The 19,354-nt window shown below is 62.8% G+C and overlaps 1 protein-coding gene across 1 annotated transcript; it reads left to right on the top strand.

The window, feature by feature from the left end:
* The first annotated feature begins 1,199 nt into the window (after window positions 1-1,199).
* Window positions 1,200-4,428, top strand: LY6L (lymphocyte antigen 6 family member L). Its single transcript, XM_072733628.1, has 2 exons — window positions 1,200-1,461; window positions 3,709-4,428. The coding sequence occupies exons 1-2, from the start codon at window positions 1,200-1,202 to the stop codon at window positions 3,927-3,929; spliced, it is 483 nt and encodes a 160-aa protein (XP_072589729.1). The 3' UTR covers window positions 3,930-4,428.
* Window positions 4,429-19,354: the final 14,926 nt, after the last annotated feature.

Raw genomic sequence — 19,354 nt, 5'->3', positions numbered from 1 at the left:
GAGATGGCCACCTGCTGCTCACCGGCTCTCTGTGCGGCCAGGACAGCACCAGTCAGTCCTGCTCTGGGGGGATGCGCCTTGCCTCACCCCTCCCTGGAGAGACCCCTGCTGCGGCTCTCACAGGCTCCAGGGGCTGTCTCCAGGCTTCCCCGGGTCGGGGTGGGGGTGGGGGTGGGGGCAGCGCTGGCCCTGGGCCTTGGGGAGGTGGCCTCAGGCTTGGGGTGCTGGGACCTGATGGCCCCCTCCCCTCCCTGCCCCCAGGCCCCCTCACAGCACTCGGAGGAGAAGTTAGACTTGGAGCCTGTGTCTGGTCCTCTCCAGTCTCCCCCCCTCCTCTCTCTTCTTTCTCCCCCTTCCCTCCCCAGGCCCAGCCTCCACCTCCCCCTCGGCGGCCTGTGACACCCCGGGCTGGGGGGCAGGGACCCAGTGGGCCCGAGGCCCTGAGGTCCTGCTCCCGGAGCCAGCGGACTGACAGACGGAAGGACGATGGGGCTGAGGTCTCCGTGGCATGGACCGCAGGGGACACCCCGCGGGCCCCCCTCCCGCTCAGGAGCGGAGGCTGCGGTCCTGGGGACGCGGAGGCCCTCCCCGGGCGGGCCCTGCTGCCCAAGAGGGGCTGGCGGGTCCCCACGGCCCCTCCCCCAGCGCCCCTCCTCCAAAGGCCAGCAACCTGCCGCGTGCTGGACGGGGTGCCGGGGTGCCGGGAGGGTGCTGGGCCGCGATGGGGGGCGGCGCGGCCTGACGCAGGGGGGGGGCACGGAGGAGGGACGGGGGAACAGGGGCGGGGGGCACAGAGGGGGGCGGGGGGAACGGGGGCAGGTGGGGGAGGGGTCGAGGGGGGCGGAAGGCACGGGGGGGCGGGGGGAGGAAGACAAGGGGCGGGGCGGGGGAGGGGCCGGGCAGGGCGGGGGGCACGGAGCGCGGGGTGGGGGGAGGCGCCGGGGGCACGGAGGGGGAGGGGCTGGGGGAGGACAGGGCCGGGGCGGGGCGGGCCGGGGCAGGGCGGGGGGGCACGGAGCGCGGGGCGGGGGGAGGCCGGGGCACGGAGGGGGAGCGGCGGGGCGGGACGGGGGAGGGGGGCGGGGCGGGGGAGGGAGGGCGGGGCGAGGGGCGGGCCGGGGCGGGGCCGGGCAGGGCGGGGGGCGGCACGGAGCGCGGGGCGGGGAGGCCGGGCCTGGGCGAGGCGGAGGCCGGGCGCCATGCGGGCCGGGGCGGCGGTGCTGTGCGCGCTGCTGCTGTCCGCGGGGCTCGGCGGCGGCGAGGAGCCGCGGGGTAGGGGGGCGGGGGGCGGGGGCGCGGGCCCGAGCGCAGCCGCCCCCCCCGCGCCCCCCGGGCTGTGGGCAGGCGGGAACCTGAGCTGCTACCAGTGCTTCAAGGTCTCCGGCCCGGCCCGCTGCGCGCCCGCCGCCTGCCACCCCGCGGACCGGGTGTGCGTGTCGCACGCGGTGACCTTCCGCAGCCGTAGGTCCCGGGCCCGGAGCGGGAGGCGTCCCGGCAGCGCCCCGCTCTCCGCTCCCCCGGCCTGGGGGTGCACAGGCCCCGGGTGTTCCCCCCCCGCGGCAGCGGCGCCTCCACGCTGCTCCCCGGGACAGAGGCGGGCAGAGGCGGCGGCGCGATGGACCGCGGAGGGGGGCGGTCGCCCAGACGGCGGAGGAGGCGGAGCCGGGGAGGGGGAGCCGGGGAGGGGGAGCCGGGGAGGGGGAGCCGGAGAGGCGCTGCCCGCCGCCGCCCCAGCCTCGCCCCAGCCTCGCCCCCAGCCTCGCCCCCCGCTGCTGGGGGCGCTCAAAACCAGCTTTAGAGGAGACTATAAAGTGGGACGGGAACACCCTCCCTGCCCTCCTGAAATGTCACAGAGCGAACCACCAGAAATACTCCTTTATAAAATTATGAAAATACCCAGAGAGAACTGGACGTGGGGAGACCCATCTGTTCTCCTGAGAAAGCCAGAGGGCGGCTGCAGATTCCGGCCAGAAGGTTCCAGATCCCTGGGGACCTGCCAACACCAACAGAGCCCCCGCCCCCCCCCCCCTCGGGTTCCGGGCCTTGGGCCTGCCTGGAGCAGCACTGCCTCAGCCCCCCATAATGAACCGCAGGAGGTGTCTTGTTGCTGCCCTTTCCAGTAACCATGCAGGAAAATCCATGTTGCACAACTGGGCTGAGTGGGTGAGAGGCACAGGCATGTGGCTGGTGTTGGGCCCTTGGGGGACCACTGGGACCTTGGGGGGACCAGCATTAAGGCCCCTGGTTCCTTTCACCTTCACCTCTTAGAAGGCTTAAAATAACATTTCAAGACAGACCCAGCCACTGCCTGTGCTTCTGGCACCTGGGCAGGGGCACACAGCGCCTTGCCCAAGCTGCACCCCCTGGGCCTGGCTGTGCCCCCTCCGGGCCTGGATGCGTCCCCCCGGGCCTGGCTGCACCCCCCCTGGGTCTGGCTGTGCCCCCTCCGAGCCTGGCTGCACCCCCTGGGCCTGGCTGTGCCCCCTCCGGGCCTGGCTGCACCCCCCCTGGGCCTGGCTGTGCCCCCTGGCCCTGGCTGTGCCCCCTCTGGGTCTGGCTGTGCCCCCTCCGGGCCTGGCTGCACCCCCTGAGCCTGGCTGTGCCCCCTCCGGGCCTGGCTGCACCCCCCCCCCCCCAGGTCTGGCTGTGCCCCCTCTGGGCCTGGCTGTGCCCCCTGGCCCTGGCTGTGCCCCCTGGCCCTGGCTGTGCCCCATCCGGCCTAGCGTTTCCTTATAGAGGGCGGGAACGTGCGCTCGCGGAGGACATCAGTGCTGTGACTGCGCGTTGTTGGAACCTCTTGCACTGGTTTCATTTTCCCTGAGCAGTTTCCTTGACCTGGGCTCCTCCCTGGGCTTCTGCTTCTGGTTTTGTGGCCTGGAGGGGGGCGGCCTGTTAGGGGCCCTCCCTGCAGGGACTGGACCATCTCTCTGGGCTCTCCTCAGGGGCCCCTTTGCCCCCACACCTCCACCCTGAGCAGTGGGGAGAGGGCGCTGGGGGCTCCGGGAGGGGGAGGAGGCCTGTTGCCCACCATCAGGTACCCCTAACCAGGGAGCCCGAGCAGCATTCCGGCAGCCCACCACCTGCCCTGACACAATGTCACACCATCGTCACTCATAGAACCTCATAGAATTCAACACGATGAAACCAGCACAACTCAGCACGACCCACAACATAGCGTACTACCCCGTAATAAAGGGGGGTCTCCTCCTCTGCAGCTGGAGTTATTTCCAGTGTTTTCCTTCCTTCCGATGGTCCCTTCCCAGGCTTCTGCCGCATGTCTCCAGGAGCCTGAGCCTCTGGAGCACAGGGCTGAGGCCGGGACGGAGCGAGTAGCGGGCACAGCCCAGGCCAGCCTCTCCTGCTTTCCCTGAGATGCTCCCCTGCACACCCCGAGAGTGGCCTGGGGGGGTCCAGGCCCTGTGTGGTCCGAGGAAGAGACCCCCAACCCGGGCCAGCGGTCCCCAACTCTGATATTGTTGTGACCTCGAAGGTGACCCTGGAGAGCCACGTTCCCACTGCCCTGCGGGGCCTGTGGCGGGGGGTCCTGGTAGCACTTGCGGGACCCACACATTCTCTGATTCTCAGGCTAACTTCGGGCTTTTGCCGTCACTGGGAAGCACCCCTCCCCCGCCTCCATGCCTCCTCCTGTGATCACCCGCCTTGCTCCCTGCAGGCTGGCGGCCACCTGCTACCTCCTCTGTTTTGCAGAAACACAGGTGACAACTATGCTCAGCAAGCGCTGTGCCCCCAGGTGTCCCAACACCAACATGAAGTATGACTGGATGTTGGGACCCAGGATACTTGGCAGCATCGTCAGGCAGTGCTGTTCTGGATGTCTCTGCAACAGGGCGCCCGCCACACTGGAGGGTCCCTGGGCCCTTCCAAGGGGGTTCCTGCTTGGAGTGGGCCTCCTCTGGGTCCTGCTGTGAGCACCTGCCTTCCCGCCCCCCAGACCCACTGTATCCTCTCCCTCCTGCCTCTGCCCCGCCTCCATCCCTTTCAAGACACGGGGTGGGACCACCGCCCTCTGAGGTGGTGGGAAAGATGCCATTGCCTCCGCTCGGCCCTGGCTGCTTCTCCCATCGCTGGCAGGGGCCCCTTGCTCAGACAGCCCGGAGAATGCAGCCCCATCCCACTGAAGGAGAAAGGGCATTTCCAGTATGGGGTAACAGCTCGGCTCCCAGTATAAGATTGCTTGCCCTGAACACACTGTCCAGGGCCCCGAAGGGGGCAGGAAGAGTCTGGGCAAGGCCAGAGGGTGGCTGCGGCCCTGACTCTGGCCCTGCCTTGCTCTGGCTCTGATGTGGCCCGTCCCCTCCCCCTGGCCTGGCCCCATCTGTCCACAGGAGCCCAGGTGGAGTCATGCTGTGGGTGCCCACCTGTGCACGGAGACCACAGCCATCACTCCTTCTGGAGACAATAAACTCATTGCCTGATCGCACCGTGCCCCTGCTCCTTCAGCTGCTTCCGCCTGTCAGCCCCGGACCACGTCCCTCCAGCCTCCTTCTCTACCCGTGTGGCTGGGCACTGTCCAGGACAGGAGTGGTCAGATCTGGACAAAACCATCCAGCTGGGCCTGCCAAGCGCAGGATGGCTCCTGGGTGGCCCCTGGGTTCTGGGCCTAATGCTGGGTTAGCAGGAGGCCAGTAGGCCACTGCGTGGACGTGGGGGATACCCTGGAGGGTCGGAGCCTGGGGAATGTGGGTGGTGCCTATGCAAGGCACTGGCGTGCAGAGATGCTGGGAAGGGACGGCTGGGCACTGGGGCCGTCGAAATCCATGTGTGGTGGGCAGCTGGGTTGGAGACAGTGAGGGCTGGTGGAAGGGCTGGAGGTGCCTAGGACAGCCCCCCGCCAGGTGGGGGCACAGGTGAGGAGCACTTAGGGATGCGGAGAACCAATGAGAAGCTCAGGGCTGTGCAGGCTGAGCTGGGGCACCACAGGACACCCCGGGGACGTCCTTGAGGACGGGGCTGAGAGTAGGGCCCTTGTGTGGTGGAGGAGGAGGAGGAAGGCATGTGGGCAAGGGTGGCATCAACAGGCAGCACATCCCCCAGAACACAGGAGCGTGCTGAGTCCACGCACCTGCCCCCATGCCCGGCTCCTCAGGCCTGCCCGGGCCCAAGTCTGCACACCTCCACCCCCCATGCCCTTCTAGTTGTTCTCCACTCCCTTCATTTTCACACCTCAGCAGGGTCTGCACCAGCCTGGCTCTAGGTCCTTACACCTGCCTTCCATGGCACACGTACCCCCAATCTCCAACTACTTGTCATTTCCCCTGTGGGCTCAGGTGGACTTGGCTGCTCCTTGGTGTCCCAGGACCTTTGCAGGTTCAGGACAACCCTGGGCCCTGGCTCACCTCTGGAGGCCACTGGAGTTAAGCTGCATCTCAGGTAAGATGCCCTGGGATTCCCAGCCTGGAGCAAGACCTCCCTTTCACTGTGCTTGTGAGTTTTCATGCTGGATTTGAGCCTCACCTCATAACCTGGGCCGTCCGGGCAGGCCTGTCACCATCTATGGCCTGAAACTCCCCATGCGGGGGCCCCGGCACGTGGGGGCATCAAGAGTGTCTGGTTCCCTGAGCTCTGGGCCAGCTGGAAAGCCCGTGCAGAGGGGAAACAGCCACGGGTACAAAGGGTCAGAGGTCCTCCTGCAGAGCTGCATTTAGCTAGGAAGTGTGTGTGCGATCGGGTCAGGGGCCACCGTGCTTCCCTCTCCATGAAGATGGGAGCCTCTGGAACTGGGGGCTCTGCTCCCTCCTCTGGACAGGGGAACAGGGGCCGCAGGCCCTCAGGGCAGCGTCTCAACTGGAAATCAGAACCTTTGTTGAATAAATGGGCAAATGAGTCACTAAAGAATTAGTGAGAGGAGCGGACAGGGAGAGTGGTGACAAGCGTTTAGCAAGGCTGGAGGCCGGCCGGGGCTCAGGGCCCTCAGCAGGGGCACCCGGTGGTGAGGGGACAGCCCGCCCTCCGACCCGGCCCACGGGGGGGCGACTGCAGGGTGACGGGGGGAGCGTGCTAGTCGTGCACGAGTGCCGGGAGTTTAGCTGTCGACTCTCTAGGGGCCACTTCCCTGACACCTGAGGCTGGAAAACTCGAACCCTGGCGCGAGCCTGCCTTCCCTTATGGGGACACCGGGGTGGCCCACCGCCCACCCCCGTCCATGCTGGTCTTCCACCCACCTCCTTCACAAATAACTGAGTTTCTGATTCTGCTTTGCACCCCCGTAGCTCTAACTATGAAACGGATTTGGGGACTCAGCGGTCATAATCTCTCTTCTCGACGGCGGTCCTTGGTGCTGTGCGCAGGGCGCTACCCGGGGAGCCCCCGTCGGTGGTGGGTCTGGACGGCACCGACGGGCCTCGGCCGTCTCCGCCCGGACGTCCTGCGTGACGAGGGGCTCTCAGGAGGCGCTTGCCGAGTGGCGCGGGGGGAGCGCGGGTTTGTGGATCCAGGATGGAAGAGCGGCCGGTGAGGGTGGCCCAGTGTGGAGAGGCCAAGGCCGCCGTGTGTGCCGACTCGGGCCGTGCACTGGCTCACACGCCCACTTCACGTACCGGGGAATCGACACGTCCAGTGGCCTCTGCAGGCTCCGGGCCCTTGTGACCCCCACCCGCGGGTCGGCCCCGCTGAGCCCGGAGCACGGTAGCCAGTGTCCCCACTTTGCCCTCCGTGTCCAGATTTTCTCATTGAACAATAAATTATCCCGGGGGCCATTCTCCGACCAAACTAAATGGAAATACGAGGAAGGTAAAGTTGAACATCCCAAATATTTGAAAACCGGACGATCGCACTTCCATCGGTTCATCTGTCGAAGAAGAAGCCAGTTCCTTGCACTGGACAGGAACAGAGATCAGTGCAAACTTACATTTTAACACGAGAGTGGCTTTTTGAGGAAAAGGTAAACCGAGGCCTCACGGGACGGGGTGGGGGCTGAAGGCAGTAACCGTGTGTCTAATCCCGCGCAGGCGTCCCCGCGGCCAGGGCTCTGGGGCCTCGGATCCGGGAGCCGGGCACTTGCTGGCCGAGCGGCTGCCCTGACTCTGCTCTGAGTAGTCGTGAGCTGTGTAAACCCGTCACTCGCCGTCCCTTACAAAGGGCGCTCCTTGCACTGCGGGTAAGTCACACTCCAGCAAAGTCCACTGAACTATCACAAGAGATTCTTTGCAAACCTCTATGGAATAAGGTTGAAAATTCAGAGGAAACGGAGTATTTCCTGGTAAAAACACAGCTTACTCCATTTAACCCCAGAAGTCAAATTTCCAGGTTTCTTCTACAAAGCAGGCGCGACGCAGCCCTTGGGCTGGACCCGCTTCTTCAGCTGATGCTGGTGACGACGCAGGGAGGGCGGTTCTAGCGTTTCTGTGCGTCGGTGCAACCTCAGAATATTGCAAACCCCAATCCGTGGCCCGTGGCCCGACACCCTGTGGACGCGGGGGACCTGCTGCGGGAAGCCCCCGGCCCGGGGGAAGGGGGCGAGCGGCCTGGCCCGCTGCTTCCCGGCGTCGTCCTGCAGGCGCGAGCAAGGGAGCCCGATCGGGAGAAAACAATTGGAGGCCTGAGAATTAAAGAAAATACAATCCCATGTGCAGCCGACCTCGCAGTGGTTTCAGAGACCCTAAGGGATCAATGTTAAAGCTAGAAAAATCAATAAAATCATTGAGTAAGGCTGTAGAATATGAAATCAAAACGAGGTTGAGTGTCTGCTAAAACCCTCACATGAAAACCCACAGCCTTTTATAAACAAGCAAGAGCCACCTAGAGGGCATAACGGGACAGAAAACCAGGTTAAGCTAATCCTCTTCTAGCCCTACTTATGAGAAGTTTTTCACGAATTTGTGTTAAATTTGTTTCAAAAGCTTTTTTCTTAAAATAATCAGGTGATTTCCTCATTTCATCTGTTCCTAAAGTGATACTCTTTTAATACATTTTCTAATTTCAAGCATTCTTTGCAATCCTGGATTAAACCTACCTTGGTCATCTTGAATTATTTTTTTAAGACTCTTTTACACATTCATTTGCAAGAGAGGGGGGGCACCAGTAGTGGGGAGAGGCAGAGGCAGAGGGAGGAGCAGATTCCCTGTGGAGCAGGAAGCCCGATGCGATGCGGACTTGATCCCTGGACCCCGGGACATGAGCCGAGGCCGGATGCTCAACCACTGAGCCTCCCAGGACACATCCCCACTGCGTTGTTCATTTTTTAACTTCAAACTTGGACCATTTTAGCTTCTCTTATTCTCTGTTATAAGTGGTTAAGGATAGAAATCACCACTTCCTTGCAACTTCAAATTTTTGATATGTAGTTTTTTCTTTTCTTTTCTGGGGCTTTGCTTTTTACTTTTAAAAAAATATTTTATTTAAATTCAAATTGCCAACTTATAGTATAACACCTGGTGCTCATCCCATCCAGTGTCCTCCTTAGTACCCGTCATCCAGTCACCCCATCCCTCTTCCCTCCTCTCCTAGTTTTTTCATTATATGTGAAGATAGTTTTGCGTTGTCATTGTGATTTTATTTTTAATCCCCAAATATATCAGAAGAAGAGCTTAAATTTACTAGCACAAATAAATTTGTACTTGCTTGTGTTAACACTTAGCTTAGGTGGGTGGTGACTGGAGAGTGTGGCCGTTGTGATAAACAAGACCCTTAGGGGAAATTCGGACCTTGAGGATGAAATTTAAGTTTTCAAATGTAGTGTTCAAGGCTCCGCAGCCAAAGGTGTGACATCCATGCGTGACAGAGGGGCGAACACAAGGCCCTCGTGGGCCCTTCGGGGGAGTGGGGGCGGGGGAGCTGGGGACGGCCACCGGAGTCCAATGTGGGAAAACAGGGCAAGTGCACCCTCCTCCCGCCCGTCAGCGAAGCTGAGCGAGGTCCCCAGGTGGCCAAGTTCCAACCCGGGGTCCTCACAGAGGAGACGGGGCCAAGAGGCAGGGCTCCATCCTGACCCACACAGCACAGGCCTCGTGACATCACGGGTGGCCCACCTGAGCGACCGGAGGTCCACCGCGTCTTCTGTGCTCGTTTACCCTATGGACTGGCGGTTGGCAACAGTGAGGTCACACTGTGCCTGCCTCGGCGACCTGGGTTGGTCCGGAAGCCCCTTCAGGATAATGAGTTGAGTTCGGTCCTATAAGCCAGTGAGTGGACAGTCCACGGCCACGACCCATGTGAGAAACACAGTGCGGGGCCCCGGGGGGCTCAGCGATCGAGCATCTGCCTCTGGCTCAGGGCGTGATCCCGGGTCCTGGGATCAAGTCCTGCCTCGGGCTCCCTGCATGGAGCCTGCTTCTCCCTCTGCCTGGGTCTCTGCCTCTCTCTGTGTCTCATGAATAAATACATAAAATCTTTAAAAAAAAAAAAAAGGAATACAGTATGTGGGTGTACAGTCACACACACGCAACCACGACACACACACTCACATGCACCTGGAAAGGACAGGGCAGTGGCTGGCACAGCTCCTCCTGCCTCCCCCGGGGACGCCCTTGGAGAGAGAAAAATAAGGAGAACGGCAAAGGTACCGGGCACATTTCCTCGTCAACTTGTAACCAGTTGGTATCTCCTGGGGACAGAGAAAGAGGTGCTCTCACCTTGGCCTGCGTAGGCTCATCACAGATACACCTGGGTTCACGGCGCGCGGCCCCTGGCAAACCCCAGCGTCTCCCAAGTGATTCCTGGGAGTTGAGGAGGAGCGTGTCTTACGAGGGCAACGCCTCTTCGGGAAGCGATGGCCTCGTGCACACTGGGGGCTTTCTCCCTACACGTGGCCCCCAGGGCGTGTGCTGTGTCGGAGGAGGGGCCGCGGGGGCGACCGGCTGGGCGGTCGCAGCTCCCTGCGTGTCACCTGTGCGGGAGCCGCGCTGCTTTCTTTCTAAGGACTGTGACTCTGGGCGAGAGGAAGGACCAGAGGCACCTGTCTCCCCGCCCTCCACGCGAGACTGTGAAAGCCTTGAGAAGAGGGTGGGCCTGGACCTCGGGGACGGGGGTGGGGGGCAGCAGGGCCCACGGGGCGGGGCGCTAGGAAACGGGGCTCATCCTCCGGCTGCGCAGGGAAGGCCCAGGAAGGAGCCAGGGCCTCGGGAGCAGCTGGGGTAACGAGGAGAAGTCCGTGTCTCCGCTCGGGGAACGTCTTCTTTCTCCTGTGACCAATTAAACAGATGCTCCAGTCACTAGGAAAGTCGCTCAATTAAGAACATTGATTACGCGGAAGCCGATGCTGGCGGCTGAGGACCGAGCCAGGGAGCCCCGGAGGGCTGGGTCGGGGAGCTGGGCCGCCTCGGGGGCAGCGGGAGTCGCATGACTTGTTTTTCGCGTGGGTTCCTAAACCAGCCCTGAGTGGGCGGGGGCGCCCCTTGTAGGTCTTGCGACGGGAAGCGAAGCGACTGTTTGGAGGCGGTCCTATGGCTGCGGGTCGCTGACCCACCCCAAGCGGACGATTCCCAACATTTGACGGCCAACTTGCTGTCGCTGCCGCCCGACCCGCAAATGACGCGCTCCTGCCACAGCGGGACGGCCGGGGCACGTGGCCTCCCCGGGGGCGTGTGGCGGGCGCTGGGGCAGAGGCTTCCCCTTCTGGTCACTTGCTGGCCCCAGTCCTGGGGGCCGCGGTGGGAAGGGCCCGTGCTGACTGAAGGGGGGTGACGGGCAGAGGATGGAACGTGGGGGCTGAAACCAGGTCGCTTGCCTGCTACCTGCTAAGGAACGGGATGGAAGGTGGGGCCCCGGGCCGGCCGGCCCCAGGGCGCTGCTCAGTAGCATCACTGTCGGGGCGTCAGGGGCCCGTGCGGGCCCATCGCCCCTCGGAGGGGGCCCATCTGGCCGCTTTCCCCCAGTTATGAGGAGGGGGAGTTAGAGGTCGGGCAGACGTGGCTCCGTGTGCACCTGCCCGCCGTCTAGCTGTGCTCCCAGCGGCGGCCCCCGGGCCCCGGGGGGCTCACTCGCCGCCCCCGGGAGTAGCAGGGCCTGTTCCCTGCAGGGCCCACTTCGCCCCTCTGCGTGGCTAGAACCTCTCTTTACGTGAAGCGTCCCCTTCACATGCGGCTGGGACTTCTGTCTTCACACTGCCACCAACCTCCCCCCAACGCGGGAGACTCTCGGGTTTGCAGGAAGTCACAGCCCTCACCCAGGAACTCCGTGACCCCTGGGCCCGGTTGGCAGGAAGAGGCCAGAACCTGAATGGCCGTTGCAGGCGCGAGTGTGAGGATTTGCAGGGGGTGTGGCCCTGCGGTCCCCTCAGCAGAGGACACAGCCCCCCACCTGCCGCCAGTGCCCCGGAGACCCTGCTGGCTGGGCCCGTGAGGCTGCTCAGGGGCCACCCACGGCCGCCTGCGCACTGCCACCCACCCAGCCCCTGGAGCTGCCGCACCGTCAGCCCCTCGGAGGCCTGGGGGGCCTGTCCCCACGGACTGCAGTCGAGGTGCCAGCCAGGCTGGGCTCCCCGCCAGGGCCCCGGGGATTCTCTGACCCAGAGCAGAATTCTTGTGGGGCTGAGAGCTTGTCGTAGGTGGGGGCCCAGCTGGCACGCCCTCTCTGCCCTACAGGACCCCCATTCCCTCTCCTGAGCGAGTCCTCCTCGGGCCTCAGTCTCCCTGCCCTCCTGCCCCGCTCGCCCACACCCGGGATCCAAGGGCCTCGGCTGCTCATCTGCAAATCCCTGCACAGCAGCACCCGAGTAAGTGCCAGCCCAGCAACGGGGACAAGAGTCTTAGAGGGACTTGGGGGCACCTGGCTGGCTCTGTCTATGGAGCACTTGACTCTCTCTTTTTTTTTTTTTTTCAGTACATGACTGTTGATCTCAGGGTTGTGAGTTCAAGCCCCACACTGGGTGCAGAGATTACTTAAAATCTTTAGAAAAAAAAAAGAATCTGGGTGGGGGGCTGTGAGTTCTGCACACCACCACCCCGACCGTGGAAGGCATCGGATAATTCTGGGAGCAAAATGCTGACCATGTCTTGGGCCACGACAGAGGCCATGGACCCGAGACCAGAGAGGGAGCAGCTGCCAGCTTCCCCACTGGATGTGTGTCGCTGTGCGTTGCTCGGCAGGTGGCAGGGCCCCGGGAGCCCCGACCTGATGGTGGCCTCTGAGGAGTCCCGGCCTGTGCAGTGTGGCCGGATCCTGCAGTTCCTCCCAGCAGAGGCACGTGCCAGAGTGTACGTCTGCTTCAGGACAGCAGGCGAGCAGCGAAGGCCGCGGGGACACGGCTGGCAGCGAATCTGCCCCAGGTTTACTCTGAGATCCGGGGGTTTTCTCGGTGAAAAACGAGGGAGGTGCGTATGCTCGGGGGCTGTTTGGGTTTTACAGCTCTGGCCGTCGCATTAGCACCACAGGGTAGTCGGGCAGGTGGGTCCCTGACGATGGGACAGTAAAGCATGTAAGTCCCCGGAGGCCGCAGGGGAAGAGCCCACCTGCCCCTCACGGACGCCCGCCCACCAAAGCCCACCACCGGCATCTCGGGGGCCAGCCTGGTACCTTGGTCGGGGCCCCGGGGGCCCCGGGGGCCCCGGACGAGCCGGCAGGTGGGTGCCAATGAGGCCGCCCGGTGGGGAGAGACAGGGCTCCGGGTGGCAGGGCCACCGCAGGCAGGGCCCCTCTGCCCCAGCAGAAGCCCCGGAGCTAAGTGAGCCTGAGCAGGAGCTGGTGCTGTGCTGAGTCGCTCCTGGGCGACAAGCAACGGTGCAGAACACGATTCTCTGCCGGTTCGGCGACCCCGGTCTCTTCTGACGCAGGCACACCTGTCACTGCCTGCAGGGGCCGCAGGGGGCCGGGAGCACCCCACTCCCAGCGGGGCTCCCGCGGACACAGGGGTGGAGGTGGGAGAGGGTGGCCGAGCCAGTTACTGGTGTGAGCGGAGGACGAGGCAGGCGGGGCCCAGGGGCACCTCCAGGATTGCGGGGGGTGGGGGGCAGTACGCACCCCATACCTCGTCCCAGGCCCTGGTCCCCCAGGCCCTGATGTCCCTGCCGTGAACTGGGCAACGCGTGCTCCTGAGGAACTTCAGTCCGAGTCAGCCCGTGACCCTGTGACACCAACCACAGCTGTGAATGCGGCCCTGTCGCCAGCGAGACGGTCATCCCGTGGTTCCTGGCGGCTGATGCTGAGGCAGGGGCCACGATCCCTGGGAGGGAGCAGCCTGCTGCATCCCCGAGCCCCTGAGCACCCCAGTAACACCCTCCTACCTCTCCGTGAGGTGGTGGCCGGGGGGATGGGAGTCCCGCTGCCTCACAGCACCCCGGAGTCACCCTAGAGTGCAAGGGAGACAGCACGTCCTCGGTGCCCCTGCTGGCTGCCCACCCTCCCTGGCGGTACTGACCATCTGCTTATTTTTGCAGATGACCTGCGTGCCCTCGGGGCGGCCTCCAGCGGCTGGCAGCTGCCTGGGGGAGGTGGGCCGGGTTGCTGCCTCCCCTGCAGTGTGGGAGCGAATCACGTCCTCCGAGTGTGCCAGCTGCGGGTGTGGATGAACTCCGAGGATGTGTGGTCGGTGGCCCGATGGCACGGACAGGCCCCCCCACTGCAGGGACGGCCGGGCCTGTCGAGGCCAGGGGCAGAGCACGCCCAAGTCGGTTTACCCTCACGGACAACACAGCTTTGGAAGTATGCCAGCTTCCCAAACTGAGCCGACTCCACCGTATTCGATGGCAGAAACACGTGTGCTGACCGCGTCCTGCCGGAAGTTCTGTGGGGTTTTAGGATACAGTGTTGGGGCTACTGAGTCCAGCGAAAATGACTCGAGAAGCTCCTCATGACCAAGAGGACCTTGGCTGGAAATTAGCTGGGGAGGCCACCAGGGGCCATCAGCAAATGGTCACCCCATCAGCACCCTGAGGAGGGGGCTTGCCTCCTTCCCCGCCAGGAGGGCGTGCAGGGCGCTCTAACCTCTGGGACCCCTGATGCCTCTAACGGTCAGTGGCCGGGCAGGGGTCGGGGCAGGAGGTCTCGTAGGAGACTACAGCGAGGCTGAGTCACGGGAGGACGCTGCTGGTCAGCGTGGGCCACAACCTAAACAGAAGCCGGACTCTGCTACCGCTCAGCCGGCTGGGCCGAGCACGGCCCCTCCCCGCGAAGGGCAGGTGTCACCGTCCACCGTTGCGTAACGGCAGCTGGAAGCCTGAACCTGCAAACATCTGTGCTGCTGAATGACCACCTCTCGGCAGCTCCCACGTCCTGGGAGCTGGTGAGCGAAGGTCACTCCTGCCACGAAGGAACAGGAAATGATGCTGCACTTTCAAGTGTCACGCAGCAGACATCATTTTCATCCCTCTGCCACAGGCGTGTGGAATAACAAAGGGCTTATAAATATACTGATAGAATTAAATTAAGAAGAAAGAAAAACAGGCAGATGCCAACCATGACGCCAGGAGGAGAAAACGTTCAGGGAGGGGTTGAGGCGGAGGATGGAGCCAGGGGCAGGCCTGGCCTGAGCCCCAGCCCCGCTCCCTCCCCTGTGCCCACAGGAAGGAACCAGTCCCTCTGCTCCCCGCTGGCTTCTCAGGGACTCCCCGAACTGCCTCCCGGAACCGGAACCGGAGCTGGAACAGAACGATGCCCACACGTTCACACCGTTCGCACCGTCAGTGATGGTGGCAGGAACTCTTCCTTACGAAATATTCCATTTCTCACTGGAAGTTCTCATCATCTTTGGGCAACTGTTACAAAACAGAGGAATCTCCTGGAGTGTCCCCTCCTGGCCACGGAAGAGAGTAACATCTAGCTGCTCGAGGCCCCAACCAAGGGGCAGGCAATGGGGGGCCTGCGCGAACCCCGAACCCTCCATCCCAGTCTTGAGCCCCGATCACCTAAGGCGATGTTTCCAACGACCCTCCTAGGCCGCAAATAGAGTCAGTTCTCGTTATCCGAGATGGTTTTGTTCCACGGCGGCGTCACAGCAAACACTGACTTAGCCAACTGAGGGGAAGTGCAGAGTTAGGCTCCCCGCAAGCCCCTGGCTGCGTGTTTTCATCAACCAACACGTAAGTCTGTGCAAACCCCACATCTAGTATAGAGAACTCCTACAACTCAAAAGCAAAAAAACAAATCATCCAGTTACAGACATTTTCCCAAAACCAAGCAAATCGCTAACAGCTACTACATGAAAAGGTGCCCAACACCCCCGTCATCAGAGAAATGAAATGCAAATGAAAACCCAGTGGGGGGATCCCTGGGTGGCGCAGCGGTTTGGCGCCTGCCTTTGGCCCAGGGCGTGATCCTGGAGACCCGGGATCGAGTCCCACGTCGGGCTCCTGGTGCATGGAGCCTGCTTCTCCCTCTGCCTGTGTCTCTGCCTCTCTCTCTCTCTCTGTGTGACTATCATAAATAAAAAAATAAAAAAAATAAAAAACATTTAAAAAAGAAAACCCAGTGGGACACCACCTCACACCTGTCAGGTTGGCTAGTACCAGAAAGACAAGAGCTAATAAGTGTTGACGAGCGAGAGTGCGTGGAGAAGGGGGAGCCTGTGCGCTGTCGGTGGGAATGTAAACTGCTGCAGCCGCTGTGGAGAACAGTATGCACGGTGCCCCCCAAAATTAAATACAGAACTACCGTGTGATCCGCCGGTTCCGTCTGGGTACACATGCACAGAAATGAGAAGGGACCGTGAAGAGGTGGCTGCACCCATGAGGGAGTACGCACAACAGCCAAGACGTGGAAAGAAGCTAAGTGTCTTTGGATGGACGGACAGATGGATGGATGGACGGATGGGTGGGCAGATGGAGACATGGGTGGACACACAGACAGGCGGATGGACAGACAGATGTTAGGTGACACACACACAGATGACACGGAGCTTCATTGTCCCATCAGACACAACAGTGTACGGTAGGTGCTTCCGTCTTTGTTGGGACTCCCCTTCCCAGCCTCGTGCTCCCAGCCTTCGTCCGTGCTGTTTCGTGACCAGCTCACTCACTGCGGCTGCCGCGGAGCCCTCCGCCCGGGACCGCACGCCTCTCGACCCACGATGGTCGTTTTGGCTGCTTTCAGACAGCGCAGCCGTACGCATCCTCACACACGTCTCCTGTATACGCATGTGACACGGTTCACTGGATGGTGCACCAGGGAGAGACCGCGTGGTCATGGGGAACAGACCATCAGAGAGCACCCCACACCCCACCTGTTCCGCCAGGCGGCTGTACCACAGGGGGCCGAGGTGCAGGGTGCGAGAGGCCCTGGCGTTGCACGTGGTCTCCAAGACGTGGCCTCATCGGACCTGTGAACGTTCACTAAACTACGGGTACGACTGACTCTGCTGGTGACTGGCATTTCCCTGGTGACTAGCGAAGGTGGACACTCCGCTGCCACGTGCACGCTCCGTGACACACCGCGCACTCCCCCGCAGGTTCCAGGGGGTCCCCTGGGCTCCACTAAGCCTCCACAGAGTAGGCATGAGTCTTGGCTTGAGCAGGAGGGCTCAAGGCAACCCGGGGGATTTGAAGGCACAGTAACCATGGTGATCACTGCTCGGGACACTCTCCAAGGAACGATCTCATTTCTGATCAGCTAATCTCTAGGCCTTTCCAGCTCCGCTCCTCGGGTAGACCAGCTCTCCCCGCCAAGGCCTCCCCGGGTCAGGACCCCCCATTGTGTTGCCTCAGGAAGATGAACCCTTGTCTTTCTGACCCTCTGTGTGTCTCCTTGCCCGACTGGGCCCACGTGTTGCCTGGTCCCAGGTTAGGGGACGAAGGCCAGTGCTCTACAGGGCTTGGAGCAGGGGCCCCAGGTTTTCCCTTCAGTACAGGAGACTTGGGGAGACAGTCAGTTGAAGGGAGCCGGGGCCAAGGGCAGTGCTAACTCTGGGGGCTCCAGCCTTCACAGCTGCGTGGACATGCAGCCCCCCCCCAGCCCCCTCCTCAGTAACCCAGGACTCAAGACTTACCCAGCTGCTGTTCTCCACCCCTCACTCATTCATCTTTTATTTCACTTGCTCATTCATTCAGCAAAATTGCCAAATGCCTGCCTGGCAGCTGGCCTGAGAGGCGAGTTCCGGGGGTCTCCGTCCAGGGAACGCCCGGGGTTCTCGGCTCCAGATGAGCAACCTCCCAACAACCTCCCCACCTGGGAGGAAGGGGTGAGGGCGGCGGGGTGGAGCCTGACACTGACGCCCTGCCCACCGCGACCCCAGCCCCCCACACGAGCCAGGCAGCTCCCAGGGCAGAGCAGCCCTCAGCCTCGCTTCTGCCTCCAGACCCTCCCACGGGGTCACTGAGCCGCCTGGCCGGACAGACACTCGGCAGGTCTTTCCAAACCCTCCCCCGGCCCTCGCCCAGCAGACACTCCCGGGCTGCTCCCAGCTAACCGACCAGCGCCTGGAGAGTGTGAGACCAGGGGGACTCGGGGGGAGGTAAAGGGGGGAGACGTGCCTCCAGCCTGGGGATTCTGGAAGGGCAGGCAAGGCAGGTGATACACCACCTTGGCCACAGTTTCTCTGCCTCGTCTCTACACAAGGACCCATCCTCTGTCTCTCCATCCTCCAGGGTGTCCCTCTTGGTGTCCTGTGCTCACCCCATACAGCCCTGAGCTTGTCACCGGTTCCACCCACCCCAAACTGCTCCTCACCTGTGCCCTCACTAGGGTGACCCTCCGCCAGGCCACCAGCCCTCACCACCACCCAGCCGTGCTCTCCCAGCATCCTGAGTCCTCCTGCCCTTGACAGGCACCAGCCACCCTGTCGCAGGCCCCAGGCCCCGACCCTCCAGGCCCTCCCCCACCTCCACCTAGTGACCCACTGCTCCTTCTGAGAGCCTGGATGTCTCGCACATCCCTGCGGGGACCGGGATGCACCAGACCCCGTGGCTCAGCAAGGCCAGTCAGGGCACTTGCTCCCCAGATCACCTGCTGGGCGATGCACAGGACAGTGAAGCAGCCCCAACATGCAGGGAGCGGAGCCTGAGAACCCAAGCTGGACAGTGATTGGATGGGAAGCCCCTCTGCACCATCGTGGACAGACCTGCACGGACTCTCCACGCGGACGCACCCACCGCAAACGGCCTCCTGCGCTCAGAGGGCGTGGAGCTTGGGAGGATCCCCGCATCTCCCGGTTCCTGCAGACACCCTGAGCGCAGGGGCCCCGGCCGGGTGGCGGTGGGGCTGGGGCGGGAGGCGCTCTTCTCACCTCACCGACGGGAATGTGGCGCCAGTCTTTGAACAGTTAAAAGAAAATGGAGAAGTCCCTCAGCTACTTCCCAGAGCTGGGGTCCCCGCACCCCTGCTCCAGCAGCCCCCTCCAGGGGGGGAAGAAGGTCTGGCCTCTCCTGGTACCCTCACCTGCCCTCCCAATGCTCCGTCCCTAGGACCTGGAGCCTACCACTTAGCTTCTAGAAAGTGGAAAATGAATCCATAGCACATAAAATCATGAGCTTGCTCTTCCCATCTCTCCTGGTGGCCACCCTCTGCTTGCCGTGGGCTGTGAGCGGTGCAGATTCTGGAGCCCAGACCGCACCCTCTGAGTCGGGATCCGGGTGCAGGGCCTGGGCCTGTGCACTCAAGCCCTCATCTGCTGGGACCTCCCGGCCACCGGGGAGCTAGCAGGGAGCAGCGACTCCCTCACCTGCGTCAGGGAAACGTCCACTTTCCTGCAAAACTAAAGGGCCTGTGGGTCTCTAGCGTGTGGATGTTGGGTGAAGGTGGGAGACCCCTGAGGCATCCACGTACATGTCCCTTCTATAGAACCTGAGGAAGCCGGGTGCCGGGAGGACCTTTGTCCAGCTCGGCTCCACCTACCTGCCGTTACTGTGACCTGCGTCGTGTGCAGGGCCCCCCCCCGCCCCCCCCCCCCCCCCCCCCCCCCCCCCGCCACAAGGAGGAGATGGAAACAGCTGGGACTGAGGGGGTGGGGGGCAGGGCTAGAGGTGTGGAGAGACGCCAGACACAGACAGGATCAGACAGGGGCATCCCGGAGGGCTGGGGGCACAAGCCCCGGGGAAGGGGGGAGAAAGACCCCAGGGAAGGTGCCCCAGGAGATGCTGTGCCAGAGTCTGGGAGGACGGGTGGAGGGCAAGCCTCAAGCCCCGAGAAAGGAAAGGCGTCCACCCTCCCACCCCCTAACCACCCCCTCCCCACCTCCTTCCACCAAGTCATTGTCGGGCGGCTGGACCGGGTTCCTCTGCCTGCTACCCCTGCCCACCGTGCCCCCTTGAGCTGCATGTATCCAGGGGACGCAGAGCTGGGTCACGATCAAACAGCAAGAGACATCGGGGTCTTTTCCTGCAAACACAGTAAAGATCTCAGAGCGTCAAGGTCTTCTCTCTTCCAGGTCTGCTTCTTAGGGGTCAAGTGGGCACAATAAGACTAACTAGGCGGAGGTCAGGTGCAAACGAGGAGATGGGCAGATGCTCCGGGAGGGAGAGGCCCCAGCCCC

This window comes from Vulpes vulpes, chromosome 13 (assembly GCF_048418805.1).
Source record: "Vulpes vulpes isolate BD-2025 chromosome 13, VulVul3, whole genome shotgun sequence".
Taxonomy (NCBI): Eukaryota; Metazoa; Chordata; class Mammalia; order Carnivora; family Canidae; genus Vulpes; species Vulpes vulpes.
The sequence above is the reverse complement of the archived record's forward strand: the minus strand, read 5'-3'. Positions and strand labels throughout refer to the sequence as shown.

Coding starts and splice junctions, on each gene's coding strand:
- LY6L (XM_072733628.1), top strand. CDS start 1,200: ATGCGGGCCGGGGCGGCGGTGCTGTGCGCGCTGCTGCTGTCCGCGGGG. Junction 1,462..3,708: donor CGCGGTGACCTTCCGCAGCC/GTAGGTCCCGGG, acceptor TCTGTTTTGCAG/AAACACAGGTGACAACTATG.